General features: G+C 44.7%; 2 protein-coding genes across 2 annotated transcripts; both read left to right on the top strand.

Annotated features, from left to right (window-relative positions):
- Positions 1 to 465: 465 nt before the first annotated feature.
- On the top strand, positions 466 to 1,510 carry DFJ58DRAFT_847327 (uncharacterized protein; the record flags this gene model as incomplete). The annotated part of the gene is made up of 6 exons (XM_041393443.1): positions 466 to 495; positions 556 to 586; positions 649 to 817; positions 865 to 1,082; positions 1,133 to 1,306; positions 1,356 to 1,510. The coding sequence occupies 6 exons, from the start codon at positions 466 to 468 to the stop codon at positions 1,508 to 1,510; spliced, it is 777 nt and encodes a 258-aa protein (XP_041236566.1).
- A 5,401-nt stretch (positions 1,511 to 6,911) lies between these two features.
- Positions 6,912 to 8,036, top strand: DFJ58DRAFT_735436 (uncharacterized protein; the record flags this gene model as incomplete). The annotated part of the gene is made up of 1 exon (XM_041386635.1): positions 6,912 to 8,036. The coding sequence occupies one exon, from the start codon at positions 6,912 to 6,914 to the stop codon at positions 8,034 to 8,036; it is 1,125 nt and encodes a 374-aa protein (XP_041236565.1).
- Positions 8,037 to 14,191: the final 6,155 nt, after the last annotated feature.

The raw sequence follows: 14,191 nt of genomic DNA, 5'->3' as shown, positions 1-14,191 counted from the left end.
AGCCTGAGAGAGCTTGTGGTACTAGGATCGACGACGACTCGGATAGAGTTTAGGCAACAGGGTCGGACTCAGTGCCCTGTAGAACCAGACATGAGTGTACACAACAGCTCAGGTTGACGCCGCCACTGCGACGAGGTGCATATGTACACCGCGCGCTCTAGCCTGAGCGACCGTAGCCTGGTCTCAGTGGTCTGCCAGTGAGGAATTATCTGAGTCGGCGAGCGCTAAGAAACTACCGTGCGAGTTTCAAGTTGCTCTGAAACCTAGTTTACGACATTTACCCTTGGCATTGAATGTCGTTGTTTAAATCGATTGAATGGCACCTTGACCGTCATCCAGAGGATTCGACATGGTGACAAAGCTGGGGAGCACAAAAAGCTGCAACTTAGGATGCAAACCAAAGTAAATCTTTACAGTTGGGAGGTCCTAAGTTGACGTGCCAAGGACACGAATCCGAACATCTCGATGATAGGCTACCGCACTGGCATGCCTATGGTGCGCATTGTCTAGCCCAAGGGTTCTCGGGCCAGAGCAGCGGCGACCTTGTTAGTCTAGGGGTGGTTTCGGATCTTGTGCACAGCAGACAGTGAGTTCATTTCATTTCAGTAACTTCTTGCATATCACACTGTCTGACTCATCAGTGAAAAGAAGATCCTGAGGGTGGTGACATTCAGGCATTGGAATTTCCTGTGTTTCTTGAGCCTCACAACTTACTCGTTTCGGCTGCTTCGATCAATCTTGCACCCTACGTGCCCCTTCTGTACAAATCTCATGCCCATGAACTCCAGGACATCAGCGCTGTGCATTGCAGCATGATGTGAGTGCCACATGTATGCTGTGGTTGTCTCCTTTATAGTCCATCAGGACTTTCCAGACACTACAATATTTCTTACCTCCAGCACATATCTTGCTCTCGAGTGTTGGCTTGTATCCATCCTTCCACCAGATGTCAAACTTCGTACCTGATCTTCTTGACGATTGCCCTTCACCCTTGGGGGAGGAGTCGAGAAATCCAGAACACCCCCAGGACCCGGGAGGGACAAACCTCGTGATCAGTGAAATGGTACAAGTTGTCATCATGAGTATATACCATCTTTCTTCCTTCAACATGTACTGACAAATTTTCCTGAAGCCATGCTGGCAACGCTTTATCTCGTCATTGCTATGCTGTTTCGTTTTGCGACTAGTTCCGTGCCCGGTACACTTGATGTTATCCTCCCGCCCTTGATCGCAGAGCCAAGCCACCCAGAACTCCCCAGGGACCTGGGGGAGACACTCAGTGGAATACAACACATTGCCATTATTTGTATGTGAAATGTATCTCTGTCCAGCATGAATTGACCATCTCCTACAAGCCATTCACACAACTGGTCTCACTCTTGGTGTCCGACGGATCCCTGCTGGCTTCCATGTAACAGTAACAGCTGATGGCGCTGAATGGCAGACTAGCAACCTGCTTGTACACATAGACCAAGCTGTCATGGAATGGAATGAGCGTATACTTCTGTAAGTTGTCCCTAATGCAATCTTTCCTCCAGGAGCCCCTTCAGTGACAAATCCTGTATTATACGGGTCACCCGACCTACATAATATCCCGTGTAATACGGGCCAGCGGATTATGGGCCGATGTTATGTATATACCCGATGTTGACGGGTGGGCCGGGAGGAATATTATTTCCGATGGAGACGGGTGGGCCCATCTATGCTGATGTTATATATATCATCAATGATAGCAGATGGGCCGGGAGAAATATTATTATGGAGATGGGTGGGCCCATGTGGGTAATATGTAGAGTAGGATTGACATATATTATAGACCTGAGGAGAGATGTATAGCAAATAGTATTATATAGACGGGTGGGCCGACGTATCAGTATTATTTTGTAGATGGATGGGCCGAGGGAGCCGTGAAATATTTATTAGATAGACGGGTGGGCCAACGTAGGGAAATATTAGATAGATGGGTGAGCCAAGGGTGGGGTGAATTATTTATTACATAGATGGGTTGGCCGATGTGGGGTAATATTAGATAGACGGGTGGGCCGAGGGTGAAGTGAATTATTTATTACATAGTCGGCCGACGTGGGGTCATATTAGAAAGACAGGTGGGCTGAAGTGCAGAATTTTACATAGACGGGTGGGCCGACATCGGGTAATATCAAGTACCAAGTACTAAAACCCAAAACCCAAAACCTGAAACCTGAACACCCAGACTCAGGACTCAAGGGACTCAAAACTCAAAATTCAAAACTCAACTGGAAACTCATACATTGTTATGAGTTAAGAAAATTCAAATTTAAGATGATATACATTTTTGTCATCTGGAAATACCGAGTACCGAGTACCGAGACCTGATACCCAAGACCCGAGATTCGGCACTCGGTAGTCAGTGAAATGAGTACAGAAATACATAAGATACTACACATTAGTTTCAAATTTTGACTTGTGAATCACCAGTCTCAAGTCTCGAGACTCGAATCACCGAGTACTGACTACCAAGTACCAAGTACCGAGTGCTGAGTGCCAAGTGCCAAGTGCCAAGTGCCAAGTGCCAAGTGCCAAGTGCCGAGTTCCGAGTGCCGAGTGCCCTGATGCTTCCGGGTATTAAAACACAGATAGCCCTCGCTCTCAGGGGGTCATCAGAATTTAGATCACCTCAAACGGATGTGATTTGGGTGAGATATGAGCAAAATACTATATACCGGGTGAATTTCAGCATTGGAAGTTTGATGCTTTCGATGTTTTTGATGTCGGGTCTCGATGCATTCGGGCATTGACATGTAGATAGCCCTCGATCTCAGGGGTGTGGCAAAATGTAGATTGTCTGAAACAGATATAATTTGAGTGAGATATATGCAAAATACCACACACTGACTACCAAGTGCTGAGTACCAAGTGCCGAGTGCCGAGTTCCAAGTGCCAAGTGCCGAGTTCCGAGTGCCGAGTGCCGAGTTCTGAGTTCTGAGTGCCAAGTGCCAAGTGCCTCAATACTTTCAGGCATTAACACCCAGATAGCCCACGCTCTCAGGTGCCTGTCAGCATGTAGATCATCTCAAACAGATGTGATTTGAGTGAGATATGAGCAAAATACTATATACCAGTTGAATTTTGGCATCAGAAGTTCGATGCTTTCAATGTGTTTGATGTCGGCTCTCGATGCTTTCGGGCATTGACATGCAGATAGCCCTAGATCTCAGGGATTCATCAGAATTTAGATAGTCTTAAATAGATATGATTTGAGTGAGATATATGCACAATCCAAGATACAGGGTGAATGAGTGCCAAGTGTTGAGTGCCAAGTGCTGAGTTCTGAGTTCCGAGTGCCGAGTGCTGAGTGCCCTGATGCGTTCGGGCATTCAATTACTGTCAGGAGGTGTTCCCTCATCCACCTCAGTGCCTTCAGTGTTGCAATCAAGCTTTCTGCCGTGTGCTGAGTGCTGAGTGCCGAGTGCCGAGTGCCGAGTGCCAAGTGCCAAGTGCCCCGATGCTTTCGAGTATTAACACCAAGATAGCCCTCGCTCTCAGGGGCCTGTCAGAATTTAGATCATCTCAAACGGATGTGATTTGAGTGAGATATGAACAAAATACTATATACCGGGTGAATTTGGCATCAGAAGTTTGATGCTTTCGATGTTTTTGATGTCGGGTTCTGATGCTTTCGGGCATTAACATGTAGATAGCCCTTGATCTCAGGGGTGTGGCAGAATTCACATTGTCTCCAACGGATATAATTTGAGTGAGATATATGCAAAATACTACACACTGACTACCAAGTGCTGAGTACCAAGTGCCAAGTGCCGAGAACCGAGTTCCGAGTGCCGAGTGCCCCAATGCTTTCGGGTATTAACACCCAGATAGCCCTCGCTCTCAGAGGCCCGTCAGAATTTAGATCATCTCAAACAGATGTGATTTGAGTGAGATATGAGCAAAATACTATATACAGGGTGAATTTCAAGTGAGATATATGCAAATACTATATATTGACTACTGAGTGCTGAGTACCAAGTGCTGAATGCCAAGTGCAGAGTGCCCTGATGCTTTCGGGCATTAACACCCAGATAGCCCATGCTCTCAGGGGCCCATCAGAATTTAGATCATCTCAAACAGATGTGATTTAATGAGTCCCAAGTGCTGAGTGCCGAGTGCTGAGTTCCGAGTTCCAAGTGCTGAGTGCCCCGATGATCTCAGGGGTGTGGCAGAATTCACATTGTCTCAAATGGATATAATTTGAGTGAGATATTTGCAAAATACTATGTATATACTGACTACCGAGTGCTGAGTGCCGAGTTCTGAGTGCCAAGTGCCGAGTTCCGAGTTCCGAGTTCTGAGTGCCGAGTGCCCTGATGCTTTCGGGTATTCACACCCAGATAGCCCTCGCTCTCAGGGGCCCATCAGAATTTAGATCATCTCAAACAGATGTGATTTAATGAGTCCCAAGTGCTGAGTGCCGAGTCCCAAGTGCTGAGTGCCGAGTGCTGAGTTCCGAGTTCCGAGTGCCGAGTTCCGAGTGCCGAGTGCCCCGATGCTTTCGGGTATTAACGCCCAGATAGCCCTTGCTCACAGGGGCCCATCAGAATTTAGATCATCTCAAACAGATGTGATTTGAGTGAGATATGAGCAAAATACTATATACCGGGTGAATGTCAGCATTGGAAGTTTGATGCTTTCGATGTTTTTGATGTCGGGTCTCAATGCTTTCGGGCATTGACATGTAGATAGCCCTCGATCTCAGGGGTGTGGCAGAATTCACATTGTCTCAAACAGATATAATTTGAGTGAGATATTTGCAAAATACTATGTATATACTGACTACCGAGTGCTGAGTGCCGAGTTCTGAGTTCTGAGTTCCGAGTGCCAAGTGCCGAGAACCGAGTTCCGAGTGCCGAGTTCCTGAGTGCTGAGTACCCCGATGCTTTCGGGCATTAACACCCAGATAGCCCTCGCTCTCAGGGGCCCGTTGTCTTAATAACCGAGGGTCTTATATGAAAACGTGTAAGAATGTAATGACACCACAATTACACTGGATAAGACTTCTTGCCAGTCCTCGATTAACACGGTCTACAACTTTTCTTCTTTCATGGTAGATAACGTGTGAGTTCTTGGGAGGCTCGCTAAACCAATCAGTCAGATTAACTTAGCCGGAGCTTTATAATCTCTGATTGAAACTATGGGATTGTCTAGGATATACCGTCTAGACACTTGAACTGGTTTCCTGAATATATGGTTAACTGTTGAGAAGCTGGTCTCAAATGTGACTACGTGGACCAAAGCTCGTGTTGGTCAATATACAAATACCTGGTGAGAACGCTGGTCTCACAAATAACAACAATGACAAATAAAAAAAAACAATGACAAATAACAACAATGACAAATAACAACAATGACCAAAGCTCGTGTTGGTCAGTATACAAATACCTGGTGAGAACGCTGGTCTCACAAATAACAACGTTGACCAAAGCTCGTGTTGGTCAGTAAACACTACGTGGTGAGAACACTGGTCTCACAAAACTGGGTTTCTATCGCGAGAAATTTACGTAATCTCAAGGGAAACACTTTCCCTGCACTTGTCTGGACAGTTCTTACAAAGGAAATGGGCTTTGTAAGCAGCAATTTGTTCAGACTGAAGCTTCTTAGGTGAGAGTTCAATTTGCTCAAGTGGGAGTTCTTGAATGCAACAAGTGGGAGATCTATTTTTTGGGGGAGAATGGGCTCTCCTTATATACATTTTGTGTGGGAATATTATGTAAGTAAAAAGGTGATGTAATGACTTCAGAATGTGAGAAGAATATTCCAAAAACTGGAGCAGAATGTTCTAGCAGGTGCAAAAGAACATTCCAGAATATTCATGGTGGGATAATGACATCATTCTGAGTCACTATGAGTCATTATGAGTCATTGGAATGTTCTAGCAAATTCCATGGAACATGACATCATTATGACATCACTATGATATCATATCTTTCAACCAAAATACCTGCAGGAGTGTAGGTGAAGTCCTATGACATCATTATGACATCATACCCTGTAGGTACAATTTTATGAAGCATCTGATTAGTCAGAGCATCCTAATAGAAAAGTAAAGTAAAGAAACACTAGAGAAAACAACTCAGAAATAATGGAACAAATAATAGTACACAATACGCGGGCTTTTTAGATAGGTTTTTGTTAGGCTTTGAACTTTTCTCTATGGGTTTCTCTAGCCAAAGTGAATAAGCCAAATGAAAGGCAATACATTAACCTTCATTTTGCTTCTCATATCAACTAGGTCATTATGTGATTCCCATCTCACATATGACTTTTCTTCAAAACATGGTGGATTCATGAATCACTGAGGGAAAACTGAAACTATTGGACCAAGGTTTGATACCAAGGTATGGGTTGACTAGTCTGAGGACTAAGCTAACAGACTTTGTCTTTTAGGGGGATACCTAGTAGTCATGTCCATGCATGATTCCCAAATCATGCAGGACAACGAAAGCAACGTCTTCGCATTACTCCCACTTGTTTTTTTTGAATAAATACTTTGATAAAGAGATCTACGATGCCATTCACTATGCTTCATGATAATAGTATTAGTACTTACAATATTTACTTGTTGAACTGAATCATTCGGTTGGTTCGAGAATATTTTTGCTCCATTAAGGGACAAATTTAGAAGCCCTATCGCACAAATGAGCGTGAATCATTGTGCATTGTTGCATTGTGCAAGGTCTGAGCACAACATTGCTGTGTAAAACATGTCAATGACACAGTCTTTCACCAATCACTATCTGCTGGCGACAGTTACCAGCTCCATCCCTGCTGGTGGCGATTTTTTTACCTCGGATGAAGGAAGATATGGATTTATTGATGAAAAACAAACTCTTACCTATGGGTAGGGATGGCGCACTCACAGCAGGCAGACGAGTCTTATGGGAGGAGGGGATAAAAGGCAGGAAATCATCCATCCTGGATATCCTTATTCCGGGATCAGACCTCACAACCAAAGATATCTTGGGCATCAAATACATAAAAAAAAAGGTCAAGCACTCTTACAGGGAGCATCTTTATTACAGAAACTGCGGTCTGGTCTAAAGTGGAGGCTTGATGGTGCCTTTTCAGGTCCTGTGAAGAAGTTAAGGCGGCGGCAGGAGTTGGGGAATGATGAGACAGACACAGACCTGGAGGAGATGAATGAAGATTCTATGATGGACACAGATGCCAGCTGGTCACAGCAATCGTTCGATGCTGGACAAAAGAGATCAAACCATCCCGTCAAGATATCAGAAGAAAAAGCTGGGAGCACCTCTTGCGGAGCATATACTATGCTATGCGCAACATCATCCGCGAGGCCAATGACGAGTCCTCCCAACAAGACTCACCGAACCCCCTTCCCTTCAATGTCGTCCCAGAACCATGATACTGGTCCTCTGAATTTGCCACCACACCCTGTTCCAGACACCACCGACTCGCGCAAGCCTGATTTAGTCCTCATGGACTACAGGCTGAAAAAGAATAAATCAGGTGAAAAGACCTGGGCGGATGTTCTCACCAATATCGAGATCACCAAGTCAGAATTGATTCAAGGAAAAGATATCCCTATATTCTTAGGGGTCGCCACCAAGGGATATCTTATAATGCAAGAACAGCCGTGGTGCCGTTTCATTGTTTTGTTCAGCATTGCAAACCTCCAGCTCCGCGCTCATTATATGGACCGCTCTGGAATGATTATCTCTCAACCCCTCCCAATTGGTGCCAATGCCATGCATTTTGTCGACGTCTTAAACACAATCACACTATCAGACCTAGCTTCCCTTGGGTTCGACCCTACCATTCACATTTGCACTGACCTCTGCTCCGCTGGTTCTCACAATGATCTTCCTGAGGGTATAGATCAAATGCCGGAAGGAACACAAGGCTGGGTGATGGACAATGACGGTGAGGTGTACTGGATCATGGCCATTTTATGGAAGAGTCGTGGTCTATTTTCGCACGGGACCATTTGTTATCGTGTTCAAGATCAGCATGGTGAGGCGATCTCAACCTGGCTGGGCTGATATGAAATATCTAAAAATGCTCAACCAGTATAAGTGAGTCTCAGCTCTGCCTCACATATTGCAGTAACATATCTCCGTATTATACGAGTGAACGGACGTGCATAATATCCCGTATGATACGGGCCAGCGGACCATGGGCCAAAGGTAGATATATCCTCGACTGTGATGGATGGGCCAGGAGTCTTATTATTCCCGATGGAGACGGGTTGGCCCAGGTGGGGAATATGTAAAGTAGATGGGTGGGCTGATGGACATGAATTTTCAATAGATGGATCGGCCGAGGTAGTTGGATATTATGTAGATGGGTGTACCAAGGTAGATATGTATCAAATAGCCGGGTATATCAAGGGTGCTTGTTATCACATAGACAGGTGGGCCCAGATATATATCATATTAGACGGGTGGGCCGATGAATTAATATTATTTTGTAGACGGGTGGGCCGACGTATTGGTATTATTTGTAGACGAGTGGGCCGAGGGAGCGGTGAAAGATTTATTATATACGGGTGGGCCAATGGTAGACATATATTGCATAGACGGGTAGGCCGACATAGGGGTATATAATATAAACGGGTGGGCCCAGGAGAATGATAATTGTAGACATGATGGAGCTCAGCTAGTTGTATATCATGGAGGTAATAATTCAAAGTCATCTAATGATGTAGTATGGCATGGAGCCTTGCAAAGGGGTGAAGTGGAAACTCGAGCGAAGTGTACCGAGTTCCGAGACCCGGGTCTCGACAAATGAATATGTGATGTCCAGCACACTTCCGATCGTCTGGTATTTCATTGAGCAATATATGATAATAGATCTTTGAAAGCCAACATCATCCAAGCCTACCAAATGCCAAATGCCAAGTTCCAACTACCGAAAATCAAGTGAAGTGTACCATATCCGAGCCCTGACTATCAAATCCTGACAATCGACCATTGAGTCCCGACTACCGAGTCTTGAAACCCGAGTCCCAAAGCCCGAGATTTGAGTCCTGAAACCCAATGCCCGACCATTGAATCCCAACAATCGAGTATCAAGTCCCGACCAACGAGTCCCAAATATTGAGTCCCGACCATTGAGACCCGACACCCAACACCCGACAACCAACAACCGACACCCAACACCCGACACCCCGAGATTCAAGACTCAAGTTCCGACTATGGAGTCCCGGATATCAAAAATCAAGTGAAGTGTACTGAGATCCGAGTCCAACCTGAAGGATTCCTTAGGCTGGACTTCCAAACCTTTGGATTTGTCCTTCCATCTCTATCCAAGCTTAAGGATTGATTCCTTAAGCTGGACCTTTGCCTTTCTGGCACTTCCTGTCTTTCCAAGACTTATGTCTACTTCCTGTTATCTCCGACTCCACCTAAGTGTAGCCTACCTCTGTTTGCTTCTACTCCAGACCTTGTCCATGGTAGCCTTTATTCTCCTGTCCTATAATCCTGTCCACTCCTGCTGACCTCCAGACCTTTGGATCTCCGGACCTTTGGATCTCCGGACATCTTACACTTCGGATATCAAAACCTTTGGACATTGTAACCTTTGGACATCATGACCTTCAGACATCATAACCTTTGGACATCTTAACCTTTGGACATCTGAACATTCAGATGGCGCAACCTTCAGATGTCCTGTCCTCTGGACCACTCCTCCTATCTGATCCTGCTTTGGACTCTGTCCCTTGCAGTCTCTCCTCCATGTGCTTCCATCTAGGAAGCTTACCTTCAGAAGTCTTATCTTCGGACCCTATGCAGCAGGTAAAACTCCTCCAGAGTTTCCTGTACTTCTCTAGAAGTTTCTATACTCCTCCGGAAGGTTCCTGTGCTCATCCAGAAGTCCTCCAGCACTCCATCAGAGTAGCCAGTCTCCAGAAGTCCTTCGGACTTCATTGGATTTCATCTGGACTTCATTCTGAAATTAAGGGTATGTACTCGGGAAAGGTGCAAAATAAAATATACTGACTACCAAGTGCTGAGCACTAAGTGTCAAGTGCCAAGTGCCAAGTTCCGAGTGCCGAGTTCCGAGTGCCGAGTGCCCCGATGCTTTCGGGTATTAACACCCAGATAGCCCACGCTCTCAGGGGCTCATCAGAATTTAGATCATCTTAAACGGATGTGATTTGAGTGAGATATGAGCAAAATACTATATACCAAGTGAATTTCACCATCAGAAGTTTGATGCTTTTGATGTTATTGATATCAAGCCTCGATGCCTTCAGGCATTGACATGCAGATAGCCCTAGATCTCACGGGTCTGGCAGAATTTAGCCCATCCCAAATGGATAAGATTTGAGTGAGATATGAGCAAAATCCCATATACTGTGTGTATTTCAGCATTGTAAGGTCAATGCTTTCCATGTTTGCAATGTCTAGCCTCAATGCATTCAGGCATTCACAAGCAGATAGAACTTGATCTCAGGGGCCTGTCACAATTCAGATCGTCTCACACGGATAAGACTTGAGTGAGATATGAGCAAAATATTACATATCGGGTGATTTTTGATGTCAGGCCTTGCACCAAGGGTAAGCACATAGCACAACAGGAATAAATCCTGTTGTCCTAGTATTCTTATATATTGCATATACTATTGAAGGGATGTTGGGGATCATATTTTGCCTCAAACAGACATGATTTGAGGGAGATATGAGCAAAATACAATTTATTGGGTGTGTCTGAGCTTCGCAGGTTCAATGTTTTTGTTGTCAGCCTTGTGTGGGAAAAATTCTAAAACATCAGGAGAAACATAAAAACACATCATCAGGGACTGCATCAGGTTTGCTATGATCACACCTATGTATAATATGATAGATTGGCTTCCAATGTACTGTTCCAGTCCCTGAAACAGTATCTGTCAGTGGTATGTATCTCTAAATACAAAAAAACTCGAAATTCAAGGCAATCACTGTGCACTGGTGCAAGAAAGTTACAATCACAAGATATATACATCAGCAAAATATGATTTTGCCACACGGTTACCAGAAGGTCACAAGCTTTGACAGTGCTTACTAGACTAAGGATATGATTGTCTTAACTCAATAGTCTTAACTTGCTAGGCATAATATAAGCTTTCTTAATAACCATGACTGTCATATCTTCCATAATAATCCTAAACCCTCACAGCTTATGTATTATGTAGTAATCAACAATCATATTAGACTATCAAGTGAAGACTATCGTGTAATGACTATCAAGTTAAGACTACTGTATTTTATTCTAAGTCTGTACAATAGACCTGTGATACTTGATGAGTGTCAGCCTGAACAGTATATTAAAGATCACACTATCATACTACACATAGGTATGACTATTGAAGACATGATGTAGTGCCTTATGATGTGTTTTTATGTGTCTCCTGATGTGTTGAGAATGTCCTACATTACCTCATATGTTCATGTGAGGCCATATGAATTCTGTGACACTCCTGACATTAAGGGCTATCCACATGTCAATGAACACAGTCATCTAGGCCCCACATTGAAATCATTGAAAGCATCAAACTCCTGATGCGAAAATATGATCCAAATTCTGAAGGACCCCTGAGAGTGAAGGCTATCTGCATATCAATGCCTGAAAGCATTGAGGCCCGACATCAAAATCATTGAAAGCATTGAACTTCCAATGCTGAAATTCACCTGATATATAGTATTTTGCTCCTATCTCACTCAAATCACATCTGTTTGAGATAATCAAAATTCTGATGGACCCCTGAGAGCAAGGGCTATCTGGGTGGTAATGCCCGAAAGCATCGGGACACTCAGCACTCGGAAGGCACTTGGCACTTGGCACTCGGCACTTGGTACTCAGCACTTGGTAGTCAGTATATGGGATTTTGCATATATCTCACTCAAATTATATCTGTTTCAGACAATCTGAATTTTACCACACCCCTGAGATCGAGGGCTATCTACATGTCAATACCCAAAAGCATTGAGACCCGACATCAAAAACATCGAAAGCATTGAACTTCTGATGCCAAAATTCACCCGGTATATAGTATTTTGTTCATATCTCGCTCAAATCACATCCGTTTGAGATGATCTAAATTCTGACGGGCCCTTGAGAGTGAGGGCGATCTGGGTGTTTAATACCCGAAAGCATCGGGGCACTCGGCACTCGGCACTTGGCACTCGGCACTCGGAACTCGGCACTCGGCACTTGGCACTCGGAACACAGAACTCAGAACTCGGCACTCAGCACTCGGTAGTCAGTATATACATAGTATTTTGCAAATATCTCACTCAAATTATATCTGTTTGAGACAATGTGAGTTCTGCCACACCCCTGAGATCAAGGGCTATCTACATATTAATGCTCGAAAGCATCAAGACCAGACATCAAAAACATCGAAAGCAGTGAACTTCTGATGCCAAAATTCACCCGGTATATAGTATGTTGTTCATATCTCACTCAAATCACATCCGTTTGAGATGATCTAAATTCTGACGGGCCCCTGAGAGCGAGGGCTTTTAATACCCGAAAGCATCAGGTCACTCGGCACTCGGAACTCGGTTCTCTGCACTTGGCACTTGGCACTCAGCACTCAGTAGTCAGTGTGTGTATTTGCATATATCTCACTCAAATTATATCTGTTTCAGACAATCTAAATTTTGCCACCCCCTGAGATCGAGGGCTATCTACATGTTAATGCCCGAAATCATCGAGACCCGACATCAAAAACATCGAAAGCATCAAACTTCCAATGCTGAAATTCACCACGGTATATAGTATTTTGCTCATATCTCACCCAAATCACATCCGTTTGAGGTGATCTAAATTCTGATGACCCCCTGAGAGCGAGGGCTATCTGTGTTTTAATACCCGGAAGCCTCAGGGCACTCGGCACTCGGCACTCGGAACTCGGAACTCGGAACTCGGCACTCGGCACTCGGCACTCGGCACTCGGCACTCGGCACTCGGCACTCGGCACTCGGCACTCAGTACTTGGTACTTGGTAGTCAGTACTCGGTGATTCGAGTCTCGAGACTCGAGACTTGTGATTCACAAGTCAAAATTTGAAACTAATGTGTAGTATCTTATGTATTTCTGTACTCATTTCACTGACTACCGAGTGCCGAATCTCGGGTCTTGGGTATCAGGTCTCGGTACTTCGGTACTTCGGTATTTCCAGATGACAAAAATGTATATCATCTTAAATTTGAATTTTCTTAACTCGTAAAAATGTATGACTTTCAGTTGGGTTTTGAATTTTGAGTTTTGAGTCCCTTGAGTCCCGAGTCTGGGTGTTCAGGGCTCGGGTTTCAGGTTTCAGGTTTTGGGTTTTGGGTTTTAGTACTTGGTACTTGATATTACCCGATGTCGGCCCACCCGTCTATGTAAAATTCTGCACTTCGGCCCACCCGTCTATCTAATATGACCCCACGTCGGCCCACCTGTCTATGTAATAAATAATTCACCTCACCCTCGGCCCCACCCGTCTATCTAATATTACCCCACATAGGCCAACCCCATCTATGTAATAATAATTCACCCCACCCTTGGCTCACCCGTCTATCTAATAAATATTTCACCACTCCCTTGGCCCATCCGTCTACAAAATAATACTGACACGTCGGCCCACCCGTCTATATAATACTATTTGCTATACATCTCTCCTCAGGTCTATAATATATGTCAATCCTACTCTACATATTACCCACATGGGCCCACCCATCTCCATAATAATATTTCTCCCGGCCCATCTGCTATCATTGATGATATATATAACATCAGCATAGATGGGCCCACCCGTCTCCATCGGAAATAATATTCCTCCCGGCCCACCCGTCAACATCGGGTATATACATAACATCGGCCCATAATCCGCTGGCCCGTATTACACGGGATATTATGTAGGTCGGGTGAACCCGTATATACGGGATTTGTCACTGAAGGGGCTCTCTGCCTAGCTGCTATACTCGCAGAATGCAAGAATGTTCGACCCTAAAGGGGACTGCTACTGAACACAGAACCAGATGAAAGAAAGACCCTTGTTGTGTGATGGATGCGCAAAAGCGTGAGATGAAAAGTGAAGTGAGCGCGAAGCGCGAGAGAGCGCACTAAGGTAAGCGCGAGCGTGGGAACGTGAGCGCTAAGGCGCACGTTGTGCGGAAAATACCAGATAAGGAAACGGATAAGGAAGCGTATGTGCAAAGCGAGT

Source organism: Suillus subalutaceus (genome assembly GCF_016647625.1).
Source record: "Suillus subalutaceus strain FC151 chromosome Unknown DFJ58scaffold_214, whole genome shotgun sequence".
Classification (NCBI taxonomy): Eukaryota; Fungi; Basidiomycota; class Agaricomycetes; order Boletales; family Suillaceae; genus Suillus; species Suillus subalutaceus.
This window is presented reverse-complemented; position numbering and strand designations above follow the sequence as displayed.